We start from the raw sequence: 25263 nt of genomic DNA on the forward strand, positions 1-25263 counted from the left end.
GACATTTTTTTTTGTTTTGTTTTTTGATCAGATAGAGTGGGAGGGAGAGAGAGGAAGAGAGAGAGAGAGAACATTGATGTGAAAGGGACACATCGAGTGGTTGCCACCTGGACAACCCAACCAGGGCCGGGGACAAACTGCAATCGAAGTATATGCCCTTAGCGGGAACCAAACCTGGGTCTCTCTGAACTGCAGGCCGACGCTCTAACCACTGAGCCAAACCATCCAGGGCGATCAGCTGCCTTTTGAATGAAACTAAGAATAGCATTGATGGAGGAAGAAATGGAGCACAGCAAACCTGAGTCATAATCTCTAATTCTTCTCTCAGTGGTTTCTCTTGATTTGCTAAGGAGATACCAGAATGGGGACAAAATTATGGTATGACCAAGCTTGGAGATAGGATAGGAGTGTGTGGGTGGGTGGGTAGGTGGGGGGCAGGTAATGCATATTTAAGATGTTCACAGACTCATGTCAATGTGAAATTGGAGTAAATTGAGTTGGGAGTATATGCTTAGGGAAAAGTGTGATCCAATGAACCATAATGCTGAGTTGATGAGAATAACATATTGGAACTGGAGAAAGGGTATTGAGTTGGAAATGATTCTAAACTCCTTTTTTAATCAAAGCATTTCCCTTTGAGAAACTTTCAAGTTTTAAAATTAACCAGTTTCTCTTTCCAATCATAACAGGTGCTGTAGGATAAGGTTCACCACCATGTTATCCTCTGTCCTGTTTGGGGGACTTATTGCCCTCATTGGTGAGTACGTCATCAATTGACATTTAGCATTGTGGTATGTCCACGAAAACATCAGCCCGGTCATGAACCTGAGAGCAATGCTTACATGCAGTGGAGGAGTGGGCTGTTCTTCCGACAGCCTGGCCATTGATCAACGGCTTATTGTTTCTGTTGCGAGGGTATCCCGCTTGCCCAGCAGGTGGAGGCGGTATCAGTGGGAATTTATCGGACGGTGCTTTAGGAGGCAAGGCACATGAAGAGAAAATTATCAGTGCCAGGCAGTAAATAAGAAATAAGAATTAAATGAGTATATATAGATTAAAAAACTAGTCCTGCCCTGGCCAGTTTGGCTCAGCGATTAGAGTGTCGGCCTGCGGTCCGGAGAGACCTGGGTTCGGTTCCTGCTAAGGGCACGTACTTCGGTTGCAGTTTGTCCCCGGCCCTGGTTGGTTGTGCGGGTGGCAGCCACTCGATGTGTCCCTTCACGTTGATGTTTCTCTCTCTCTCTCCCTTCCTCTCTCTCCCTCCCACTCTATCTGTAAAAAAAATGGAAAAATATCCTCGGGTGAGGATAAAAAAAAAACAAAAAAACTAGTCCTGGAGGAGTTTAGGAGGAAGAGTTTATATCCAGTGAGGACACTTAAACCAGAAAGGCTCTTTTTAGGGAGTTGTGATCGTTGATGAATGCTTGGTGTCTTCACAAGAGAAGAGCTTGCTGGATAAGAAGAATGCCTTCAGTAAGGTCACAGAGGCAGACATGCATGAAAAGTGCTGAGATACAGTAAGCAGGTCAGGGTAACCAGAATAGAGAGGAGATTTCTGAGGGGAAGACTGGAAAGGCAGGCTGGTGAGATGGTAAGGGACCTTGAGTAAGAACAGATTGAAACTTCAGCCTAAAAAAATAAAAAGGAAAGCTGTTGTAAACACTGTTCAAGTTGCCTTTAATTAATAAAGTGAAGATTGAGAAGAAAGTGTTTCTAGAATATTTAATGTTTAATTCTAAATCTAAAAATGTTAATGTTTCACTCTCGATTTGTAAAAATGATGCTACTGCAAAGTGATAATTTCCAGTTACTTATGGTCAAAGACAGGAAACATAGATTCAAATGTTTCCTCCTCCTTCAGTTCAGGTGGGAGCAGAGTTGTGTAGCCAGTAGACCAGGTATGAGCCTCCATGCTAGCTGTGTTTGACCGACAGGTACTATAATTAAGAAGGAGCTAATTGCTTATGATGCCAACACAAGCAGGGTTAAGTCCATGTCATATTCCAGTCCCCTTGGAGCAGTGGTTCCCAAGCTTCAATATGTAGAAGAGTCTGCTGGGGATGCTGGTTAAAATGCAGATTCCTTGGCCTTATACCTAGATTCTAGCTCAATAGACCTAGTGTGAGGAGCCCTGAAATAGCCTTTTTCTTTTTTTTATTAACATAACGAGGAAGACTTTACTGCTCTCATCATGGGAAACTCCAGGGCTTCAGGAGCCTGCTGGTGAAGAGCAAATATCTAGATCTACATCCACACAGACAGATATTTAAATCACAGTATCACAATCCTTTTATGATTTTTGCCTGAAATAGTCAATGCTAAGATGACTTAAAAATAATATGAGTAAGTTTTTCTCATGGTCCTTGACATCTGCTGGACTCCGGAGCAGGCTCTGTTGGCAGGACTGTGGTGGTGCGTGTCTCCGTCTGCCTCCTGAAGGCCTGTTACCACCTGCAGGGGCTCAGCTTCTGGAGAGTGTTCAGAAGGGTTTGTTCTCAGGAAGAGTGAGAGAGATTTGGAGGTTGGGCTGGTGACATCAAACACACTGATTGGTCTCTTGGTCCATCTTGTTCCGGCTTCAGAGAAATAAGACGTTTGCTAATGAGACTGGTGTCAGGTGTGCAGTTTCTGTCTCTTGAACTCTCTCATGACAGAGATCTTGTTCCTGGTCTTGTTTCTACTCTAAGGGCTCATTAGGTTCTCTTTTTCTCTGGACATGGACTCTAGATCTCTGATTTTGAAACCAAATTTGGACTCTTGCCTCTGGAATCCCAATCTCCCTGGCAAGTTACTCTCTGGAGTCAATCCCAGGATGAGGGTTGTTGCAAAGGACATGATGAAGGTGTGTAATCGGCAGGAAGTGTGACAGGTCCCACACCGTCTATCTTCTCTACTTTGAATCTTCTCCACAGGGTGAGCTTGGTCTCGGCTTGCTGCCAGGTCCTCCTCACGTCCTGATCTTCTCTGGACTCAGTGCCTCAATTTTCTATCTGAAACCAACCCTGGATTCTAGATTTTTCAGAGTTGATTTCTAAAGCAAGCTTTGGTTTGGCAGCATGACTTGGATAAGGTTTTTGGTCGAATGCTTTGATGAGGATTTTCAGCTGACTGTTTGTGAGATTGGAGGGGCTTCATCTATGATTCACTGCTACGGTCTTGTTTGGAGAGTTGGCTTAAGCCGTGTTGGAAGAGAGTCCTGAAGTCTCAGCCTTCAACCAGGAGACTGAGACATGCATTTTAAAAAAGTATTTTTCTTTATTGATTTCAGAGAAAGAGGGAGAGAGAGATAAAGAACATTGATTGGCCACCTCCTGCACGCCCCTCACTGGGGATTGAGCCTGCAACCTGGGCTTGTGCCCTGACTGGGAATCGAACTGGGACCTCTCAGCCCACGGGGTGACACTCAATCCACTGAGCCACACTGGCCAGGCCAAGATATGCATTTTTAATAGGCATCCCAAGACCCTCTGATGCCTGGGGTCTGTGGGTTACGCACTGAGCATGGCAAAGCCTGCCTTCCCATAAAAGGACACTGAACATGTTGCTATATAGACACTTGATCCACATAATTTAGATAATTTCTTTCCCTCTCATTCATTCACTTACCCATTTGTTTATCCATTCCACCAATATTTACTGAATATCTGCTTCGTGCCAGGCATTATTCTAGGTGCTGAGGAGAATACAGCAGAGAAAAGCATCGTCTAGTGAGGGGAACAGGCAGAAAGAAAGAGAGGGAGAGAAAGGCAGAAAGAAATTTCAGGTGGTGACAAGTGATATAAAATAAAAAAGGCCCAGTTGGTGTGGCTCAGTGGATTGAGCATCATCCCATGGACTGAAATGAAAGGTCCCGGTTCGATTCCTGGTCAGGGCACATGCCCGGGTTATGGGCTCGATCATGGTGCAGGAGGCAGCTGATCGATGTTTCTCTCTCACATCGATGTTTCTGTCTCCCTTTCTCTCTCTCTAAAAAAAAAATCAATAAAAACATATTTAAAAAATAAAATAAAAATTGTAAGGTAATGGGAGACAAGCAATGAGGCAAGTGTGTTGCCTTTTTAGTATAAGTAGACCAGAAAGACCTTTCAGTAAGGTAACTTAAAATAAACTTCACTATAGAAAGTTTCAAGCTTACAAAGTGGGCAGAGAAATAGTATAATAAACGCCCATGTCGCCATCGTCCAGTTCCTATGGTTGTAACAGTGTGCCACCTTATTTAGTCTGTCCCTCATTCCTGCTTGGGAAGGGGCGGTGTTGGAATGTTCAGAGCAGTCCAGAACATCACACACTTCCCCTGCAAATGTTCAGTATGTGTCTGTAACACAAAAGGACCAGCCTGGCACAACATGTTTCTGGTTCATCTGTAACAGTTTCTGCCCCGGAGCAGGAATCAGACCTTTTCCTGAGGAGCACGGATCCCTTTTAGTAGGAAACGGGATTGAGACCACACTTTGGGTGTTAGGGGTTGTCATTTCAGCTCTTTCCACTGGAGAGGACTAGAAAATACATATTTTTTAAAGAGAAAAATAATTCTGCATTCATATGCATATTTTGCTTTTATATTTAAGAGTACAAGAGGTTATGTTGGTTTTATATTTGTACCTCTGCAGTCTTACACTAAATATCTTGGTTCCTAATGACATTAACCTGGTTGCTTATGTATATATAATAGTTTCAAAATAACTGTGACAGTATTACCAGCCAACGAGACTTAAATGAATATCATTTAAGCTTTTCTTGTGATTCTGTATGTTCATAGGATGCGTTCCATTAGCAGTATATACTTACATTGACATAGTTTAAAGTCACTTGAAATAGATCTCCTCTATATGTTAAGTTTTCAGTTTGATATGCTGTTAGGTTTATGTGTTTAAAAAAATTTTTAAGGATGTCTTTTTTCTATTTGATTTAATTTTTTAAATTATGAAAATATTTACATGGCTCCAAAATAAAGATACATTTAGAGAGCGCTAGCCCCATCCTTGTTCCCTGTACCCTCTTCCTACCTGCCACCACAAATAACAATTTTTGTTGGTTTTGGGTTCATCCTTGTATTGCTTCTTTTGAAAATATAAGCAAATCACACACACATACACACATGCATGCACACACACAATCATATTTCTTCTCCTTTCTTAAAGAGTATAATTCTATGTATAATATTCTGTACCTGGAGATAATGTCACAGGAGTGCATAGAGTTCTTCCCCTTTCCTTTTGATGGCTGTGTAGTACTCTGTTGGGTGGAGGTAGCTTACCTTGTTCAGTCAGTCCCTATAGTAATGACATTTGCATTGTTTACAATCCTTCACTGTTACAAATGATGCTGAAACAACAGCCTATTGCAAAACCCCTGCAGAGCGATGAGACTGCCTGTTTCTTTGTTTTTTAGTTTTAAAACCAATTTATTTATTTATTTTTGTTACTGATGTTTCTCTTTTTTGTCCCCCTCACTGACACCCTCCTCCTAATCCCCCTCCCCCCAACATTATTGTCTATGTCCTTGTTTACACATACATGCATAAAAATTCTGTGGTTTACCTCTCCCCCACCACCCCCTCTTCTGGGGATTATCAGTCTGTACCCCACTTCCACGTCTTTGGGACAACCCCATTCCTCAGACTGTTATGTTCATTATATTCCACAAATAAGTGAGATCACGTGATACTTGTCTTTCTCTGTTTGGCTTGTTTCGCTTAGGATAATACTTTCCAGGTCCCTCCATGTTGTCTCAAAGGATAAGAGATCTTTCTTACAGCTGCATAGTACTCCATTGTGTATATGTACCACAGCTTTTTTATCCACTCATGTATCGATGGACACTTGGGCTGTTTCCAGATCTTAGCAATTATAAATAGTGCTGCTATGAACATAGGGGTACATATATTCTTTCTGGTTGGTGTTTCAGGCTTCTTAGGATATATTCCTAGAAATAGGATCACTGGGTCAAATGGCATTTCAATTTTTAATTTTTTGAGGGAACACCATGTTGTTTTCCATAGTGGCTGCACCAGTCTGCATTCCCACCAGCAGTGCACTAGAGTCCCCTTTCCTCCACACCCTCGCCAGCGTTGGTGTTTGATGATGTGTTGATGGCGGTCCAACTGCCTGTTTCCTCACAGCTTCCCCCATAGAGTGCGTGGCCCAGCTTTGAAATTCTTGCCATTTAAATAGATAAAAAATAGTGTCTTAGTGATGTTTTAACATGGTATTCTCTTCCTTGAATATGGTTGAGCACCTTAAAGACATTTTTTTTTCTTTATTGATTTTAGAGAGAGGAAGGGAGAGAGAAAGAGAGAGAGAGAGAGAGAGAGAGAGAGAGAAACATCAATGAGAGAGAACATTGATTGGCTGCCTCCTGCAAGCCCCCCACTGGGGATTTGGCCCACAACCTGGGCATGTGCCCTGACTGGAAATCGAACTGGTGACCTCTTGGTGCATGGGTTGACGCTCAATCACTGAGCCACACCAGCTGGGCAGTTGCGCACCTCTTTGGATGTTTAGGATCACTTCTTGCTGTCATACTTCTTGCTGGCAGGGTGGTATTTGAATGGAGACATGAAGGCAGTGAGGCAGCAAAGTGTGAGGGTATCTAGAGGAATAGAATTCTGGGCAAACGGAATGGCAGATACAAAGCCCCTGGGGCAGGAACCTACCTGGTATGTTGAGGATACACAAGGAGAAGAACATGACTGGAGAAGAGTGAGGAAAGGGAAGGAGAAATCAGAAAGTGAGCAGAGGGCCCGATCAGGTGGGGCTGAGGCCAAGAAACAGACGTGGCCATTCCTCTGAGTGATGGGACCACTGGAAGGTGCAGAGAGAAGGGAGAATAGTTTGTAAGAGTGGAGCAGGGAGGTCAGTTAGGAGGCTATTACAATAACCCAGATGAATAATAATGGTTGTTGAGATGTGGCAGTAACAAGGGTTCAGACTCTGGATGTATGTTTTCAGTCTGCACCCCCAACCCCCACGCCTCAGTTGTACATGTGATCTGTGTGATAGGAATTTGTCCTCTTATTCACTCACATATATTTCCCGTGCACGTTGTAGGCACAGGATGCTACACTGAGGGCCGTGAGGAGTGCCGAGATGATGGGCCTGCTCTCTGCACCACAGGATCCACACTACTTACAGAGCTTCTTGGCTTTGCTGGTTCTGCTGCTTCTGTGGTCTAGATAGGCTTTCTTAGCATCTCAAGTTTAGTTCCTGGTTTCACCATCTAACTGTTGGTCCATCTACATTTTCTGTTTTGCCTGTTTGTAGATGTGAGAGAGCAGATAGTACCTGTATTTTTGTTTTGGTGAGTTTGTCTTTTAAAAAAATTAAATACTTTTTCAAAGTTAATCTTTATAGTTGCTTTGTTTTCCTTTTAGAATAAATATCGATAAGGATGAGCTCCGTTGTTTGTGTGCCGAATTCTAAGAGTCTCTTTATACTGTGAAGTTGATCAGAACTAGGTCTATGGTGAATGGGTGAAATCCACCCCTCTATTAAAATTTACAAAACCAAGTGAAAGAACATAGTTTTTTTATGTTAATCATTTGAAAAAATAAAATTTCCTACAACAAATATTTGTAGTCTTAAGGTACAACTCAATAATCCTAGGAACTATTAGAACAAACTTTTCAACTTACGCGAAGGCTCTCTATCTCCTTTAGTAGACAGACTTGGACAGTCATGGGAGGTAAAGTACAGCACAGGGAATATAGGCAAGAACATTGTAATAACTATGTATGGTGTCAGAAGGGTACTAGATTTATCAGGGTGATCACTTAGTAAGTTATATAAATGTCTAGTCACTATGTTGTACACCTGAAACTAAAATAATATTGTATATCAACTGAAATTTAAAAGTAAACATGTTTTTAAAAAAATAAATAAAACAGCCATGGCTGGTGTACCCAGTGGTTAGAGCTTTGGCTCTAGAACTGAAGGGTCTCAGGTTTGATTCCTGGTCAAGCGCACGTACCTGGGCTACAGGTTCAGTCTCTGGCCCTGGTCAGGGTGCATGCAGGAAGCAACCAATTCACTTACCTCTCTCACATCAATGTTTCTCTCTCTCCCGCCCTCTAATTCCTTCCTCCCTTCCTTCCACTCAGTCTAAAAATCAATGGAAAAAATATCCTTGGCTGAGGATTAACAAGAAATAAAAATAATTAAATAAAACAAAAATAAATAAATGGACATACACTTACCTCATAATGACAAAATAAAAAATAAGAATAGCTTGAACTTAAATTTTTATGGTAAGTTAAATTTTATTTCTAATTAGATCTAGATAGAAACTCAATTTCACAGCAACATGATATAAAAATGAAAGTTAATGAATGGTACTTTTTTTCCTTCTCTTCCTAAACAAAGATAATTGTCAGTCCAGATGTTTACATGCCCAGAAGCATTTGTGTCAGACGTGTCTCAAACGTCTCTCATAGTTCCTGCTCAAAACTATAGTAGCAATTTTAAGTCTGATCTAGATTGCACATGTTTTCGAGATCTGTAAGAATTGATTTTTATAATACTTTCCATAATGGTTAGAATTAAGTGTTGCATTACAGTTTTTAAGGTTGGAGTAGAGTGGGAAGAGGAATCTTCTGTTCTGTCTGATGAGTCATTCTGGGGTCCTGAGGAGACACTTGGGGAGGACTAAGTCTATGGCTTTTCCTTTGGTTTAATGTTTATTATAGCAACTCAAGCAATATTTTCTCACAGGCTTTGTGTGAATTATCATCCCTCACCCTTCTCCAGGCACTTCTAGGGGCTCTTATCCTTTTACTCACTCAAGGAATCCTCACCTGCATTCCCACCTGTACCACGGCTGCTATGGCAACATCATGACCATGGACACTCCCGGTGCTGCCTGTGATATAACCAGGCTGCTTAACTGCGGTAAGTGACAAGCAAAGCAAATACTTGGCTTTCCCCTTTCATCATTTTCAGATTCGTTCTTAGAAAAATAAGTTCATTTTGAAAAGGCATAATCATTATTATGGCAATAATGTCAAAATTAAAAATGAGAAGCAAATAGAAGTCTGACCAACCTAACATACTACTTCTTTTTATTTCCCCCCTATTCTTTCCAAACTTGTTCAGATGTGTTTATTTCTACATGTAGAAATAATTGCTTAAATAAACTATTAAATTCTGGCTTTGCTTGTTTGTTTGTTTGTTTGTTTGTTTGCTGCTGGGTTTCCTTCATGTTAGTGCATGAACATGTTAAGCAAGCCTCTTGTTCTTTGAAAGTCCTCACTTTTGTCATCCTGATTCCAAATCTTCTTCCTGTTATCCCAGTACTAGAGTGTCAGAGCGGGAAGCAACACAGACAGCTAATCGTACCTTCCCAATTTACAGATCAGAAAACAGAGGCTCAGCAAGGAGGAGAGACTGCCTAAGGGCCTGGAGCTGAGTGGTGGCAGAACCAGACTCAAACTTCGGTTGGCTGACTTCCAGCCTCCGAAACTTCCCAATGCAACAGTGTGGCAGAAAACAGAAAAATGAGGGGAAAAAAGCAGAATTCTGGGATTAAAGAATAAGAGATCAAAACATGTCCTAGAATGCTTGTCCCAGACTGTGAGCCACGGTCACGGACTGTGGCTAACTTATCAAACTTTGAGAAAAGGTTCTCTTCTGGAGTAGAGGAAACAGCTTATTTTCTATCGACTTAGGGGTTCATGGTTCTGAAATGTTCGCTGAAATGGATTTGAAGGCCTTAAAGCCCTACCAGACCCTGATCAAAGAAGTTGGGCAGAGGCATTGCGTGGACCCAGCTCTCATTGCAGCCATCATTTCCAGAGAAAGCCACGGCGGAGCCGTCCTGCAAGATGGCTGGGACCACAGGGGCCTTAAATTTGGCCTGATGCAGGTACTTAGCTGGGAACTTTCAATTATCCCCGCGTCATCGCTCCTTGCAGAAGCTCAACTCAACTGGAAGCCGCTTGCAGTATTTCGAGGCTTCAAAATACCCTAGTACCTCAGCACAATTTGTACTGTGATTTCTGTAATACATGTTTGGTATTTTATTTGAGATTTTCCAGTTATTGAATATCTTTAAGAAAGTATTATATTGGTTTCATAACTAAAATTTGCAATAAATAATATGCAACGCCTTAAATTGAGAAAGTCTTATAAAGGGTATTATTACTACAGGTGTCCTTGGGGTTCACGATGTAGTCAATCTCATCCACATGGATCAAAACACTGTTATTAAACCTCACTTAAACCAGCTTGTTACTTAGACAAATTGGAAGAAGATCCAAATTATCTGGACATTTGTTTCCAGGCTCAATTTTATGTTGTCTGTAGAAACCCAGACTTTTAGCCTTCCCAGTTAGAAACAGATTTGTACTTTCATATGTAGACTTTAAGAGCTAATTGTTTTGAAACAACTTTTTCATTTATTTATGGACATATGTGTGTCCATAACTTAACTAAACTTAACCAAAACTGTGCCACACCACTTCTCCCAAATCCTGCTTTGTTTCTCTGACTCTTTTCTGTGAAAGAAAGGACCGTAGAACTGATTCCATGGGGATGAAGGACAGGGGCCAAAGCCAGTAGCTATGGACTTGAACACAAGCAGGAGAAATCAGGAGCAGCAGTAAAGTGTGTTGCTTCATTCAGATGCTGACATTGCTATTTGAATTTTCTAGCTTGATAAGAAAATGTATCGCCCCGTTGGTTCCTGGGACAGCGAAGAACACCTGCTGCAGGCTGTTGGGATTCTAGCAGAAAGGATTAAGGCGATCCAGAGAAAATTCCCCAGTTGGAGTGCGGCTCAGCACCTCAAAGGTAGGCCGTATTTGTGGTGCTTTCTTTAAAAGAGCTGAGAGCGAGACCCCTGAAGACAAGATGTGTCTGCACCTCCCTGGGAAGGGTTGTTGACGGTGCCCTCGGGAACCCTGAGTTACTTTGAGTGGTCCTCCTGCCCAGCGTTCATTTCCTTCCTACTGGATGCTGGAGCTCTCAGCACACCTCTCACTGGTTAGTGAGCCCCCGAGTGATGCCTTGAAAGTTATGCAGCAGCTTAAAGGAATGTGTGCCTTCCTCTGACAGGTGTCTTTCCGGATAAAAGGAGCTACTAATCAGTTCCTGAATTGTGTGAACAAACGTTTACTCTGTCAGCATTCTTAGTGACATCGGGCTTCAGGTACCACGATATGTGCTTGGCTGATCACAGACCTCCGCAAGTTCGCCATGTCCCAATGGCATTAAGTCACTAGCCTCCCACAGTGAATCTGCACTTTGTCCTACATTTTCTGTCTCTGTGACAGGTGCCATCACATATCCCGTCCTCTCAGACAGAAAACCAGACTGTTTCCTTAGGCTCTCTGGTTCCTTCTTTCTTCGTATCCAACCCCACCAGTTCTTACCTACTAAGACCCATGTGTGTACATACCTCTCCCTCCACACTTCATGGCCTTTATTTAGAAAAAAATTTATATTTCAAGGTCCTTAAAGGCAGGGATCAGGACGATGGACCTTTTTCTCTAGACATCAGAGTAGAGCATAATTACGTTAAATACATAAATAACTATTAAAGAAGAAGATTCTAGGGCTTAGTACACTTATGCACACACATGCTTATCACATACGTATCCCTACCGAGAGATGACGACCTGGGTAGCTTTGTGCACCCTGCACTCAGTGTGGCACCCATCCTGGCACAGAGTGGGTGCTTAGAAACACTTATGGGATGAATAAATGAGTGGAATATGACATGACTGAGAGAATATTATCAGCATTCTCAGACTGCAGATTTGCTGGGGATCTAGTTTTGCAGGCCTAGACGACATAAGAAGCAAATCTGACTTTTGCGGCAAGAACAGTAAAAGTCTTTAAGAGAGAGAGAAGGGAAGCGATCTGGATTTCCCCAGTGGTTCCTGAGGTAGTAGGTGTGCTCAGGAGGGAGGGAGGGGGGGGTCTGGGACTGCCTGCTTTGGAAGATTTGCCTGGAGGGCTGACATTCTGGGAATGGTCATATCTTATTTTTGCTGAAAGTTAATATTTCAATCTGAACCTCTGTGTTTTATTTCAGGTGGTCTCTCAGCCTTTAAGTCAGGAAGTGAAGCAATTGTCACCCCCATGGACATAGAGTCTGACTTGGTCAATGATATTCTCGCCCGAGCTAAATTCTACAAAAGACACGGCTTCTAGGCAAAGCTCTAGGTGGGCCAGGTTGGTAGCTGCTCAGCTGCCCCCCCCCCCCTTTTTTTAAAATCTTTATTGTTGAATGTATTACAGATGTTCCTCATTTTTCCCCCATTGACCCCCTCCTTCCCACTCCCGCCCCCCTCCCACCTTTTCCCACACTAGTGTCTGTGTCCATTGGTTATGCATATAAGTTCTTTGGTTTATTTCTCCCCCCCCCAACCCCTTTCCCTTTGAGGTTTGTCAGTCTAGCAATGAATTTGTACTTCTTAATCCCTTCACCTTTTTCACCCATTCCCCCAATCCCCCTCCCATCTGGCAACCAACAAAATGTTCTCTGTATCTATGAGAATGTTTCTGTTCTGCCTGTTCATTTTGTTTGTAGATTCCATTGTCGATAGATACGTATTTATTGCTATTTTGTTTGTTCATATATTTTATCTTTTTCTTCAAAAAGACCCTTCATCATTTCATATAACAACGGTTTGGTGGTGATGAACTCCTTTAACTTTTTCTTGTCTGGGAAACTCTTTATATGGTCATCAGTTCTAAATGACAGCTTTGCGGGATAGAGTTAATCTTGGTTGTAGGTTCTTGCTTTTCATCACTCTGAATATTTCTTGCCACTCCCTTCTGGCCTGCAAAGTTTCTTTTGAGAAATCAGCTGACAGCCTAATGGGAACTCCCTTGTAGGTAACTAACTGCTTTTCTCTCGCTGCTTTTAAGATTCTCTCTTTGTCTTGAACCTTTTGCATTTTGATGATGATGTGTCTTGGTGTGGGCCTCTTGGGGTTCATCTTGTTTGGGACTCTCTGTGCTTCCTGGGCTTGTATGTCTGTTTCCTTCACCAAGTTAGGGAAGTTTTCTGCCATTATTGTTTCAAACAGGTTTTCAATTTCTTGTTCTCTCTCTTCTCCTTCTGGCATCCCCAAGATGCGAATGTTGGCACACTTGAAGTTGTCCCAGAGGCTCCTTACACTCTCCTCATGTTTTTGGATTCTTTTTTCTTTTTGCTGTTCTGATTGGGCATTTTTTGCTTCCTTATATTCCACATCAATGGTTTGCTTCTTAGATTTACATACTCTACTATTGACTCTGTGTAAATTATTCTTTATTTTAGTTAATGCCTCCTTCATTTCTGACTGTGCATCCATCATTTCTGACTGGTTTCTTTTTTATGCTCTTGAGGCCCTCACTAAGTTCATTGAGCATCCTTATAAGCAGTATTTTAAACTCAGCATCTGTTAGGTTGCTTATCTCCATTTTGCTTAGTTCTTTTCTTGGGGTTTTGTTCTGTTCTTTCATTTGGGACCTGTTTCTTTGTCTCCTCATTTTGGCTGCCTCCCTGTGTTTGTTTCTGTGTATTACTTAACGAGAGGTATGGAGCTATCTGAGACCAGATGCTGCTTGTTTGAAAGAATTTAGGAAAACCTGAAGCAGGATCCAAGACAGGCCAATCCTATGGTTAAGCAACTGGCAACAGCTTGGGTGGGCCTGAAAGTTGGGTGGGGCGGGGCCTCAGGGAATCATCAGGGCAGGGCTACCAGTGTGAGCCAGGTTGCCAGAGTCCCAGATTTGTCAGCTGGCCCTTTTTTGAGAGTTTGGTATGATGTGTTGTACCAACACTGCCAAAGGAATGGTTGCAATTATGACAGAAAATTAATTTCCTAATTCTTTGAATGCAAATAAGTATTGAAAAAAATTCAACCCAGTTCACAATATAGTTCCTATGAAATGTGCATAACATATGCATAATTATTTTGTAGTAACAGTGAATATCATGGTAAGTGATGCCTAGATTATTTCAGTGAGGCCTCATTGTAGCCCATGATTTCAATGCCCACCTACTCTGTGTCTTACCAGAACTGCTAATAGAAAAGAGCCTGACTTGAGCCTCTGTCCTTTTCCCAATATCTGCCCGAACCACTAGGGCGTTGCTTGTGAGAAATGCCTGATCACAAGCCAGCCAACCTGTGGGACAATGGAGAAGCCCTGGATGGAAGTCCGCCCCGGGTGACTGACAGCTGCAGTGATGGAGCGGACCTTCCTGAAGGATTGTACCCCGCACCCCTCAGACCCGCACTACCTCCTGGGCTGCTTCCTCTTGTTTCCTGAAGACCCAGGGCTCAGCTTCTTTTCCTGAATTTTCAGTAGTTCCTGCCACATACTCTTTTAAAGGATCGGCTCCCCATAAACCTTGGCTGAAGATAAACAATAGGACCCAAATTAGTCATGGTTTTTTGGTTGCCAGCAAAAGTGACCAATTTTGGAAAACATACGCAATAAAAGGAAATTACTGGAAGGTTATCAGAAGACTCACAGGACCACTGAGAAGGTCAAGGACATGAAGAGAAATCAAGAAACTGGGGTCCGTGTCACAGGAACCGGTTGACCGTACTTTACACCATCCCCGCACAATTGGATTGGCACCCTCACTGCATAAATGAACTCCAGAGACTTTTCCTTCCACCCTTTCATCATTCGGCTTCACATTCATAGTCCCAGGAGAGAGACTCTGACGGACATATCTTGAGTCATATACACATCAGTCCCTCGGCTACTTTGCTCTTTGGTCTTGCCGAGACTACCCCAGATGGAGAAAAGACAGTTCTATAGAAGGAAACCAGGGAGTTTGTGGCTTTTTCTTACCATACTCAGAAGAAGACATACATAGTAACGTGTCGGAGTGTAACACTAACAGTCCCATCGACGTGGACCCTGTGGGCCCTTTCATCCCTTTGGTGATGTCTCATTAATGCTTCTACCCATTGCTTCTCTTTCTGAGAAAGAATCAAAATCATGCCATGTACCTTTGAGCCCCTTAGAGAAAGCTAAGTAAATCCTTCTCTGCCCAATCACCTCTCAACCCAGCCTGAGGATTTGACCCAGGCAGACCTGGGACCCCGGTGCTGCATTTCACTGGGCAGAGCCAATGATCAGCTGATGTCATTGAGCACCATACTGTATCAATTGTTAAATATTTCTATTATCATCTCTGCATGTGGGTACCAGGTGAGATAATTTCCAAGTAATTTTCAAAATAAAAAATAATACAGTGACTTAAACTCTGAATCTATTTCCCCAGTATTCTCTCTATGATTGCGATGCCAAGAGAATGTTCAAAGTGGCTTAGTTTAGTTCCCAGAGAAGCAGACCCTGGGACAAGGGTTCAAACACAGGTAGTTTATTTAAGAGGTCAGGAAATGCTGGTATGAAGTGGCTCAGTGATACAGGGAAGGAAGACAGACAATGTAAGGTATGTCATCAAGCCAGCCACCACAGCACTGGAGCTCAGTCTTGCAAGCAAACATCAAGGAATGGTGTAAAACACATGTCTCAGAATTATTCTACCCAAGGGACAAGGAGCTGGGGTATTTATACACCAACTTCTCAGAGCCATTGATTGAGGGATCTGCCTGTTGCGGGAGATCTGTGTTAATTCTTCGCTCCTCTGGTGCCATGCAAGCAGGCAGCACACTTCTCTGCACTTCCAAGAAAAAGAGGCTGTAGGCACAGAGATGCAGATACTGGCCTTTGGAAATCAAGACTCCTGAAATGTCCAGGGATACGGGCAGGGCCCTGAGAGTGTCTGTTTCACAGGCATTGGATGGACCTGGAGGTTGGGACTATCCCTCCAACATCGCTTACTTTCCTCTTACCTAACAACATCGTAAGAATCATCTGGAAATAATACATAAGCCTCACTATGCCTCATGAGTTCCATGCTGAGATTCTCCATAATCTATTCAAGTGAATAATTAGATGTAATAGAAGTGTCCCAGTTGATTCTTGAGGATTTACTGAGAACAAAATTAAGATGTTAGACTCAAATGTGGCTCCATTTATTATGTTTAAAGTACTTCTCAATTTTTTTCAATAGTTTTATAGAGAAATCTCCTGATCTGATTTTATTTTTTCCTTTATTGATTTTAGAGAGAGGAAGGGAGAGATAGAAACATCGATGACACAGAACACTGATGGCCACCTCCTGCATGCCCCCCACTGGGGATTTGGCCCACAACCTGGCATGTGCCCTGACCGGGAATCAAACTGGGGATGTCATGGTGCAGGGTCGATGCTCAACCGCTGAGCCACACCAGCTGGACTCAATTTTCTTTATATACTTTTGCCTGTGCCCTCTTCAGGGAACATGAATCGCTTTATGTTTATCTCCTATTATGTAAAATATCAATTCTTTTCATTGGCTAAAAACCAATCTCTCACTGGAAGATGGAGAATGGTTGTCTCATCAATAGTTTTTAAAGCAAAAAGAAATCTACAACCATTTCCCTGGCTGGACTGTCATGATTACACCGTCACCCTTTCTCTTTCTTGGCCATCAGAATCTCCCAGCACTCTAGGTGTCACGGGTGTGGAAGTTGACACTTTCTCCCTTGACGGCCCCTGCAGGGTGCCAAGAGAGTGTACTGAAAATGGGTCATAGTAAGGTCTGCCTCAGGGTGTTGTGAAGACTAAAGGAGACAGTGTGTGGGAACCACTCAGCCGCCATCGAGTGTCGTGGTGGCAGCATCCCCAGAGAGGCCTTGGCAGCCAAGGGCTAATGAGGACACAGGATTGGGGAGACGGGGGCCTGGGAAAGATGAGGGAGAATGTGACTGACAGCAACTGTCTGCCTTGCCAGCCCCCTGGCCTTAGCCTGTGACGCGGGCCTTAGTTTCCAACTACTGAGTCCAAAAGAGAGGACTTACCTGCCAGTTCTTTTTAGCTGCCATTTCCATGTTTATTTGTATTGAATAATTTTTAAAAAAACCTCTTTAAAAATATTAAATTTAAAATAACCTCTTTTATAGCTGTGGTACATTTACACAATGGAACACCTTGCAGCTGTAAGAAAAAAGATCTTTTACCCTTTGAGACGACGTAGAGGGACCTGGAGCGTATTACGCTAAGTGAAATAAGCCAGGCAGACACAGACGAATATCACATGATCTCACTTGTTTGTGGAATATAACGAGCACAATAAGCTGTTGAACAAACAGATGCAGACACATGGAAGCAGGACACTGACCGACCCCAGGGGGTGGGAGGGCAGGAACAGATAAAGTACAGGACTCACCTGCTGGTACGTATAACCAATGGACAGACAGCAGTGCGGTGAGGGGTGGGAGTGGGAGGAGGGTGTCAAAGGGGGAAACGGAGAGACAACTGTAATGAAAATAAGAATAAATTAAGTATTAAAAATTTTTTAATAAATAAAAAAATAAAATCCCCTCTTTTATTGTGAAATAATAAACATACAGAAGAGCGCATGTACTGTCCAGCAAAATAAACTGTGAACAGTATCAAAGAGGCTAGTCATGAGCAGAAGATATTTGCAACAAATAAGTCAATATTTTATTGTAGTCCAATGCATCCATCTATTCCTTCATATTTTCACCCAAAGTGATATTTTAATTGGTTTTTATGAAGTTTCATTCATATTTTACTCCAAGTCTTATGAAGAAAAAGCCACTGAATATTCATAGATAGCTAAGAGGTTTTGTTAAATTATGTGTTCATCGTGCTGTTTAATTTTTATCCTTGATTTCTTTTCAATTTTTTTATTGTGGTAAAATACACATAACTAAATTTACCATTGTAACCATTTTAAGAGTACGGTTCAGTGGTATTAAATACATGCATAATGGTGTCCAACTACCACCACTGCGTATCTTCATTCTCTTTTAATCTTGTAAAATCTCTACCCATGAAACAATAGCCCCCCATTGCCTACTCTCCTCACCCCTGGCAGTTCACGGTAATTTTTGAAAATACTATTTTGTGTCTTTGTAATAATACAAATAATCTATTTTATAATTTAAAAAGGAAAAAAGCAAACACTGATTTTTGAAATTAAGATTTGACATACAAAGGGGCTGCTACAGTGCCTGACACTCATGCAATGGGCCTGATAATATGAATTCCCTTCCTTTTTTTTTTTATCCTCACCTGAGGACATTTTTACATTTATCTTCAGATAGAGTGGGAGGGAGAGAGGGAGGAAGAGAGAAAGAGAAACATTGATGTGAGAGAAACACATCAACTGGTTGTCACCCACACGACCCCAACTGGGGCTGGGGACAAAATGCAACCGAGGTTGAACCCGGGACTCTCTCGTCTGCGGGCTGACACTCTAACCGCTGAGCCAAACTGGCCAAGGCAAATTCCCTTCCTTTTTAAAAAAAATCCTCATCTGAGGATATGTTTAATTATGAGAGAAAGAGAGAGAGGGAGAGACCTTGATGTGAGAGAGAAACATCAGTCAGTTGCCTCCCAAATGTGCCTGGATTGAGATTAAACCCACAATCTGGGTATGTGTCCTGACCAGGAATCAAACGCTCAACCTTTTGGTGCACTGGGTGACACTCAGTCAATCGAGCCACCTGACTGTGGCAATTTATGTTACCCTAATGTCATGTGCTATTTGTCCATCCAATTATAGTTTTTGATCAAGAGTTTTTTCAGGTTATTGAATTTTTAAAGTTTTTTCTATATTCTGCATACAAAAATATTTTTGCAAATATGTTAATTTAGTCTGTGACTTAACATTTTTATGTTTATCATGGTGACTTTTGAAGATCAAATTATTTTAACTTTTATGAAATACTTTGCCTAACTCAACATCACAGAGATTTTCTATCCCATTTGTCTCCTAAAGTGTTATAATTTAGCTCTGAAATTTAGGTCTGTGACCAATTTTGAGTTATTTTTTGTGTAGTGTGTAGGGACTAAAGTTAATTCCTTGGGGAACACATATGTTTATCCAAGGTTCCAGCAGCATGTGTTGAAAACACTCTCATTTCTTCCAGTTGAGTTACTTTGGCACCTTTATTTAACATCCATTGACCAGAAGAGTGAAGGTTTGGTTTTGCAGCTCCAATTCTGTTCCATTGATCTTTATGCCGGCCCCACACTCTCCAGCACTTTAGCTTTATTGGGAACCTCGAAGTCAGGTAGTGTAAGTCCTCCAGTTTGGTTCTGTGATTTCAGGTTATTGTCCTCGAAAAATGAGGTGGAAAGTATTACACGCCCCCCCCCCTCCATTTTCTGAAAGAGTTTATATATAATTGGGTGTTTTTTTCCTAAAATATTAGGTAGAAAGGATCAGTGTATCCTACAGGGGCTGAGATTTCCTCCTGGAATTTTATTTTAATTGTAAGCTGAACTTAAAATGTATGGAAATTCAGAGGACTTAGAGTGGCCGAAATATTTTAAAAGGGAGAACCTGGAATCATGGACTGAAAAGGCCATCACATGAGGCTATCATAAACCAATATTCTTTGTGAACATAGAGAAAAATTCATTTAAAAATATCAGCCCAGCCCAGCCAGTGTGGCTCAGTGGTTGATCATCCACCCATGCACCAAGAGGTCGCTGGTTCAATTCCTGATTAGGGTACATGCCCAGGTTGTGGGCCAAATCCACAGTGGGGGGCATGCAGGAGGTGGCCAATCAATGTTCTCTCTGATCGATGTTTCTGTCTCCTCCTCTCACTTCCTTTCTTTCTAAAATCAATAAATAAAGAAACAATCAGCCAAGCCCTGGTGGGTTTGGCTCAGTGGTTAGAGCATCAGCTAGAGGACCAAAGAGTCTTGGATTCAATTCTGGTTCAAGGGCATGTACCTCAGTTGTGGTTTGGTTCCTGTACCCAGAATTCCCCCTAAGATCAGGTGAGGTTTGTTCCAGGAAGGCCAGGTTCTTTCCCACTGAAAACTGAAGCGTGAAAGTTGAAGCGCGAAGTGGCAGGGCCGACTGTACGTAAACGAAGAATCCTGCTTCTCGGAGACTCGCTCATGGCGGTAGAGTCTGGAGCTGATGAGCCGCGATCAGGGCCGACTGGACTGGCCATGTGGCCGCAGCTCTGTCGTCACAGACGCGGCCGGCTCCTGTGCCCTGGGGCCTGGCCGTCTGACATCAGCACCGGCGCCCCTGTCGCGGGAGCCTGGATCCCAGAGGAGCCCCGGCCAGGGCTGCAGAGTGGACCCGGTTCCCTGATCCCTTTCTCCGGACCCCTGCGAGCCCCGTGACCTCAGGTTACCCCGGCCCAGGCGGGACCAGCACTGAGCACTGCAGGGGAGGAGCCCCCGCTCGCTCGCAGCTCATCTGAAGATGCCCCTACGTGTGACGCGTTCGGCTCAGAGCCTCACTTGCTGCGGGACAGTCCCGGGCCCATTATATTAAAACATTTCACTCACACTGCAGGGAGTGAGCAGAGGGCTGTCGCCCTGGCTGGCGACCAAGCAGCAGGGGTCTGGCTGGAACCTGCCGCCTGCAAGGGAGAGGCTGCCCTCCCCTGGCCGAGGGGCTGCAGCTGCTGGTGTCTGTCTGGCTGCTCTGTCCCAGCAGCCACCGGTTTGGGCTACGGACAGGTAGCGGCAAGCGGCCAGAGAGCAGACCACAGGCACGGCGGAGTGACCGAGTTACCATATCTATGTGGTTGTGCAGTGCCTTTCCCAGCTCCCCTAAGCCATGTGACCTACAAAGTGTCATGTCCACCTCCAGGGGTGTCCGTGATGGTCAGTTTTCTGCATCAATTTGGCTAGGCCATGGTGCTCCGATATGTAACCATATATTATTCGGGATGTTAGAGTGAGGGTGTTTTGGGTAAGATTAACATTTAAGTCTGGACGTGGAATAAGCAGATTGCCCTCTCTAATGTGGGTGGGCCTCACCCAATCAGTTGAAGGCCTAAACGAAACAAAACACTTCCCCCGGAGCAAGAGGGAATGCTGCCAGCAGACCGCTTTGAACTTGCATTGCAACCTTGACCCTGCCCTGGATGTCCAGCCTCGTGACCCACCCTGCAGATTTTGGACTTGCCAGCCTCCATAATCACACGGGACAGTTTCTTAAAATAAATACACACACAGAGACTCTCACATGAAATGTGTACTGCATTTCCAGTGACAGCTTGCACATGCGCTAGCCTCAAGAGTCCCAGGTCCTGGTGGGATGGGCCTCTGTGAGGTTCTTTTAGGTAAAGAATCATCACTACATCCCTGGCTGTGACTTTCCAAGGCAGGCAGCCTAGCAGGCCCTGCAAGCTTTTACATAAATAATGCAAACCTGGCCGTGCCACCCGTGTCAAGCTCCTCAGGAGCTCGCCACTGTCCTCAGTGACCTGATCCAGGTCACTCAGGGCAACGCTCCAGGCCAGCCCCAGGTCCAGCGTCCAGTCTGGTCTCCAGCCTCATGCCTCACCACTCCCCTCACACACTCTCGAACCTTCCCTATCCAACACCACCCATTCTTTGCTTGTCTCTCTGCCTTTTGTATTTATAGTCCTCCCTGGAGTGCTCAGCCACCACCTCTTTGCTTGCCTAACTGGAACTTAAACTTCAGTACAGGCATTACCTCCTCCAGGAAGCCTTTCCTGACCACCCCCTATGCCCAAGTCTTGGCTGTATCTTCCTTCTCTGGGCTGTGATGAGGGTCAGGGCTGATCTTGAGCTTGAGTCAGCTTCCTCCTCTAGCTTGTGAGTTTCTCAAGGGCCTGGACAGGAACATAGTTGGCATAATGAGTGTTTGATGAATGAATAAATGAGTGAAGGAGTGCACAAACACATGAAATGGTCACCTCATGTGGCTTCTCTTGGGGTTTCCTGACTTAAAATACTCCAGTGAGTCACTCAGACTCATTTTGATACCATTTTCTTTCTTCTTCTTCTTTTCTTTAATACTCACCCAAGGACACCTTTTCCATTTTTTTGTTCAGGTAGAGTGGGAGGGAGAGAAAGGAAGAGAGAGAGAGAAAGAAACATCGACGTGAAAGGGACACATCAAGTAGCTGCCACCCGCACAACCAACCAGGGCCGGGGACAAACTGCAAGCGAGGTACGTGCCCTTAGCAGGAACCAAACCCGGGTCTCTCGGGACTGCAGGCCAACGCTCTAACCGCTGAGCCAAACCGGCCAGGGCTTGATACCATTTTCATGGACAAAACGCTGTCATGTTATAAGACCCTAAAGTAATGTGTTGTCTTATGGGTATTGATATATCTGGTAAAAAGTGCTCATTGTCTAAATAAAAAATAATAACAAAAGTTTATTCGGCACTAACTCATTTAAAGTTCAGAGCTAAAACACTTTACAATATAACTGAATCTTCTCCTTCTAACAAGGTGCTCAGGTGAGCCTTCGAGAGGTTACCTAACTTGCTCAAAGTGACACGGCTGACCTTCGGGTCGACGCCATGCCGAGGGCTTCCCAGTCTCTCAGGCAGGCATCTCAGCTCCTCTGAGTTCCTGTCCGGGATCTCCACCTGCACCCTCCATGGTCCTCCCACCCGCCCAGGGCCCCATCGCCTGGGCAGAAACAGAGGCTGTGCTGGTTAGAAGGAGCCAGGGCCTCTCTGTGCCGAGGGCCCCTGCAGAGGGACAGGTATGAGAGGACAGCTGCCCGAGGCTGCCAGAGGGTTTTCTGTTCTTATTTCACCAGAGCAGTTCTGAGGGTGTGGCTGGGACTCTTGCAAGGACCTGGGTCTCAGTCACAGTAAAAAGGCACAGTAATCTGGGTCTCAGATAATGTTTGGTTTTATTTCCATGAGCCCAGCAGGACCACATGGCTAGGTTTACCCCTGAGAGGCCCAGGTGAGGCGGGGAGTGGGGGTGTGGGCTGGGCTGGGCTGGGCCAGGGTGTCAGGCCGACTCTGCCCTGCTCCTGCGCTCCTCCAGGTGCATTCTGAGGGGAGAGCCAGGAGGTACAGGTGAGAGAGGCAGGTGAGGGGCAGGGCTCTGCACATGTCCCTGTCCCTCACGTCACCTCTTCTTGTTTCTACTCACACAGTTCATGGCCTCTGGTGTTTTCAGCAGAAAGGTGTGGCCAGAGAGCTTCCTGAGCCATTGGCCTCATTCTGAACACTGGAGATTCGGGGACCCTTTTCTCCTAGAGGACACAGCTGGTCCAGCCAGGTTAGGAATTCAGGAAAGATTTTACTATTCCAGTTCCTGTCTTATTAACTCCATCTGGATTATTCAGAGTTGTCCAGAGAAACAGAACGAATAATGTGTGTGTGTGGGTATGTGTGTAAAGAATTTATTATAAAGGCTTGGCCCCCATGATGTGGAAGATGAGCAGTCCCAAGACGTGCAGTTGGCCAATGAGAAACTCAGGAAAACCAGTAGTATAAGTTCTAGTCTGAAATCTGGCAGGCCCCGGGCCCAAGAAGAGCCGTTTCAGTTTGAGTCCAAAGGCAGGAAAAAAACCCAAAAACTGGCAGGAGGTCACAGGTGGGAGGGTCAGCCTTCTGTTCTCTTCAGGGCTTCAGCTGCTTAGCGATGCCCACCCGCACTAGGGAGGGCGGTCTTCTGTACTCATCCCACTGACTCACATGCTGATCTCATCCAGAAACTTCTCACACACACACCCAGAACAATGTCTGACCAAAACATGGGCACCCCTTGGCCCAGCGAAGTTGATACATAAAATTAACCACAACACCATCTACTACAACTTCCACAATTATGCAGATTTTATTTTTTTGTTTGTTTGTTTGTTTTTTTAATCCTCACACAAGGATATTTTTCCATTTATCTTCAGACAGAGTGGGAGGAAGAGAGGGAGAGAGACAGAGAGAAACCATCGATGTGAGAGAGACACATTGACTGGTTGCCCCCGCATGACCCCAACCAGGGCCAGGGAGCCAACCACAACCAAGGTACGTGTTCTTGACCAGAACTGAACCTAAGACTCCTTGGTCCATGGACTGACATTCTAACCACTAAGACAAACCAGCCAGGGACGGTTTTGGGTTATTTTATTCTTGACCGTATTATAGATATCCCCCAATTTTCCCCACTTAGTCCCCCTCCTCCTACTCCCTGACCACCATAATCCAGGCCTTCATCACACTATTGTCTGTGTCCAGTGGCCATGCATATATGTGTGAGTTCTTTGGTTAATTTCTTCCCATCTCCTGAACCCCTCCCGTGTGAGGTATGTCAGTCTGTTCCATGATCCATGCCTCTGGACCTATTTTGTTAATCAGTTTATTATGTTAATTAGATTCTACATATAACTGAGATCATGTGATATTTGTCTTTCTCTGGCTGGCTTATTTCAATCAGCATAACCTTCTCCAGGTCCACCCATGCTGTTGCAAAGGGTAAGAAATCCATCTTTTTCACAGCTGCATAATATTCCATTGTGTAATTGTACCACAGCTTTTTAATATACTCATCTACTGATGGGCATTTGCCCTGTTTCCAGATTTTAGCTATTGTAAATAATGCTGCTGTGAACATGGGGGTGCATATATTTTTCTGATTGGCGTTTTGGGCTTCTTAGGATATATTCCTAGAAGTCAACAAAAGACTCACCTTAGAACAAAGGGTTCACACATACTGAAAGTGAAGGTATGGGAAAAAGTATTATATGCAAATGGAAGTGAAAGAAAAAGCTGGAGTAGCAATACTTATATCTGACAAAATAGACTTCAAGACAAAGGCCACAACAAGAGACAAAGAAGGATGCTACATGATACTAAAGGGTTCAATCCAACAAGAACATATGACCCTTGTTAGCATATATGCACCCAATATAAGAACACCTAAATTTATTTTCAAAAGCTCTTGATGGACGTTAAGGGAGAGAGAAGCAGCAATACAGTCATAGTAGGGGACTTTAACACCCACTGACATCACTGGATGGATCTTCCAGACAAACAATCAATAAGGAAACAGTAGCCTTAAATGACACACTACATCAGTTGGATCTAATTGATATTTGCAGAACATTTTATTTAACGTGACAGAATTTATATTCTTTAGTTGCAGTTTTTATACAATTGTGTGCTCTAGGTACAAAGAACCCAGACAGAAAGGGAAAAAAGCCAAAACAATATGAATACCAAGCAGGGCTTGAGAGTTCCTTTCATGATGAGGGGACTTTTCTTCCGGCTCTCCCTTCCAGATCAATGTTGCTGGTTCCGAGGAGAGGCAGGGTCTGCCTCTTCCCCACCCCCGCGAATGACAGAAATATGGCTGCTTCCCAGCCACACCCGCTCCCCCAGCTCAGCATGCGCTCCCCGGCCGGCTTCCTAACTGCTCCAACTCCGATGGGCAGTGTCTTCCCTGCTTCCAACACCTTCGGGTACCTCTCCCAGCCCAGCTCCCTAGCAGCTA

At 43.9% G+C, this 25263-nt stretch overlaps 1 protein-coding gene across 1 annotated transcript; it reads left to right on the plus strand.

The window, feature by feature from the left end:
* The first annotated feature begins 714 nt into the window (after positions 1–714).
* LYG2 (lysozyme g2) lies at positions 715–12149 on the plus strand. The gene is made up of 5 exons (XM_036281415.1): positions 715–757; positions 8745–8885; positions 9662–9858; positions 10646–10784; positions 12031–12149. The coding sequence occupies exons 1-5, from the start codon at positions 715–717 to the stop codon at positions 12147–12149; spliced, it is 639 nt and encodes a 212-aa protein (XP_036137308.1).
* Positions 12150–25263: the final 13114 nt, after the last annotated feature.

This window comes from Molossus molossus, unplaced genomic scaffold (genome assembly GCF_014108415.1).
Source record: "Molossus molossus isolate mMolMol1 unplaced genomic scaffold, mMolMol1.p scaffold_m16_p_34, whole genome shotgun sequence".
NCBI classification, from domain to species: domain Eukaryota; kingdom Metazoa; phylum Chordata; class Mammalia; order Chiroptera; family Molossidae; genus Molossus; species Molossus molossus.